The sequence below is a fragment of the Penaeus japonicus genome, unplaced genomic scaffold (assembly GCF_977035675.1).
Source record: "Penaeus japonicus unplaced genomic scaffold, GWHDUDI00000001_assembly GWHDUDI00000034, whole genome shotgun sequence".
Lineage (NCBI taxonomy): Eukaryota > Metazoa > Arthropoda > Malacostraca > Decapoda > Penaeidae > Penaeus > Penaeus japonicus.
In genome coordinates, this window is record NW_028234436.1 from 13259519 (window position 1) to 13262018 (window position 2500).

The 2500-nt window shown below is 35.4% G+C and overlaps 1 protein-coding gene across 1 annotated transcript in view; it reads right to left on the minus strand.

The window, feature by feature from the left end:
• Nucleotides 1–140: 140 nt before the first annotated feature.
• Nucleotides 141–2500, minus strand: part of LOC122265939 (uncharacterized) — a 3107-nt gene continuing 747 nt past the window's right edge. The window contains exons 1-2 of the mRNA XM_086531016.1: nt 437–2500; nt 141–330 (exon numbers count right to left, since the gene is read on the minus strand). The exon at nt 437–2500 is cut by the window's right edge and continues 747 nt beyond it. Of these exons, the coding sequence (XP_086387142.1) occupies nt 141–330; nt 437–2500 (2254 nt within the window). The remainder of the gene's footprint in view (nt 331–436) is intronic.

A 2500-nucleotide genomic window follows, 5' to 3' on the forward strand; every position in this document is an offset into this window, starting at 1 on the left:
CATGGCTTTCATTAGTTAAATCTAGGTTTTTAAGCTGCTGGCTCTTTCATTTGAATTTGTTGTTTCTAGGACCTCTTGTGGTTTGACAAGAACTTATGTAACTTAAAAATAATACCACCCCTTTGGCACAGGCCTTGCTATCATTGATCAGAGATATAGCTTTCAGCAACTGTTGGCAAGGATGTTAATCCATCATCTACATAGAATTCATTTTTCACAAATGTTGCAGCTTTCGATCCTTTTGGTCCTTTATAATCATCAGCTGTAGCCTTTAAGGCAAAATTAGCTACACTTGGAGATGATGTAGCTCCAAATAAATGAACTGTCATTCTATATTCCATTAAATTTGAATCCATATTATGTAATGTGATATAATTCTCCATTATTCCACCATAAGAAAGCGTAGTAAATTTCTGTGGTTAGGCCTTACCTTTACTTGATGAACATAGCTTCTATATCACATACGACTGCAACATATTCTTTTCTAAATCTACAAAGAACACCAATCAAATTATTTGTCAAGTCTGGACCTTGAAGTAAATTCCTGTTAAGTGATTCATTCTTATAGGTGGCACTGCAGTCGAAGACCACTCTAATCTTACCAGGTTTCTTTGGATGATATACTCCATGATGTGGAATATACCACACTTGACCATCATTCAAAGGTAGATCTTGATTAGGTACTTCTTCTGCATACCCTTTATTTATAAGTTCATTCATGAACTCAATATAGTCCTGGTGATAATTCTTATTACCTTGTAACTTTCCTCTCAAGCTCATCAACCTTGATATTGCTAACTCTTTACTGTTTGGAAGTTTGACCTCATCATCTTTAAGTGGGAGGGGCAATTCATAATGTCCATCCTCTTGTTGGTGAATTCCTTCTTTCATTTTTCTCAAGAAAATTCTGTCTTGATACGAGTAAGGAATATCTCCAACTTCCCTTTCATTGAAGTCAAGTTCAAAGAATTTGCTAATTTGCGCTGAGTTAATTATTGCCTTGAATTTAGTTTGTGAGGAGGGAAAGCCACATTTCTTTTCTCCATCAATTGTAACCTTGTGGACCATCAATTTACTGACTAAGGCTTGATCCGGGACATCATCTTGACTATAAGAAGAAATTGGATGGCAAGTTTTATTTGCCTCTATGGAGACTATATCATTTTTGGGCTCTTCACTAACCTTATCTGAGGTGATATTGTCCTCAGCTGTTGACCCTTTGTACAGAGTTACAGTTTTCTCAGCTTCCCTTTCTTTGATCCTTTCAAGTATAGCCTCGTGAAGAGAAGTTGGATGACATCTTTTACACACTGCACACATCTTTCTTTTTCTACAATTTTTAATGATATGGCCAAACTTTAAACAACCTCTACAAATAAATGACCCTTGGACATATTCCATTTTTTCTTTATTACTGAGTTCACCAAACTCTTTACACGAATCTAGATCATGTTCTCCATTACAGTAGTGACAATGGAATTTCTTTCTTACATTTAGTCCTTTGTCATCTCTTTTTAACTCTGATTCCTTAACCCCAGTTGAGTTGGCCATTAACCTCTTTGTTCCAACTCTACTAGTTTGCGATCTAACTTCCTTCTTACTCTTTAAGTCACCTACATCATACTTTTGATTTATTGACATCACCGCACAATAAGAGGAAATTGGATGGCAAGCTTTCTTTGCCTCTACTTCTATAAATTCACAAAAAACATTAAATGTCGGATAACCTGAACCATTTACAGACCATCTATAGACTATTGAGTTCCACCTTTCTATTAGAGATGGAGTTAACTTTTGTAACATCTTGTTGTTTTCTTGAGGTTCATCCAAGATATTAAGAAAATCAGATGTTTTCATTACCATTAAACAGTTCTTCAAGAAATCTGAAAATTTCTGTAGTGCGTGACCATCATTTCTCAAAATCTTTGGCCACTCACTCAGTTTCTTCCTAAAGGCATTTGCTACAATGAATTTATTACCATACCTATCTTCTAATATGCCTTTAGCCTCACGAAAAGCTTCTTCATTGTGAATTCTTAGAAGTCGTCTTATTGCTTCTTTAGCTGCCCCACTAGTATATTTACCAAGATAAAAAAGTTTCTCAGCTGGCTTTGTTACACGTGATTCTATAAATATCTCAAAATTTTGAAGCCAGGTTGGAAACTCCAATAAATCACCACTGAAAACTTCTGGCTCTGGCCGTGGCAATTCATTTTTGTTTTTTGAGGACAAGATATCAACCACTTCCCTCAATACATTTATGTCCACTAATGAACTTGTTCTATCTTGTCTAGTTGATACATGTGGTCTTTTCAATTCTGATTCTGGTTTAAAACTTTTAACTTGTGGGTTAAGTACTGGACTTGGTAAGTAAGTGTACTCTAATTTAGACACTTCCTTCTCTAATTCAGCCTTACCAGATATATCATGGACATTTATTTCCTGTTTACATAAACTAGGTTTTACTTCCCTGTCTTCTAACGGATTGCTATCAAGTGAA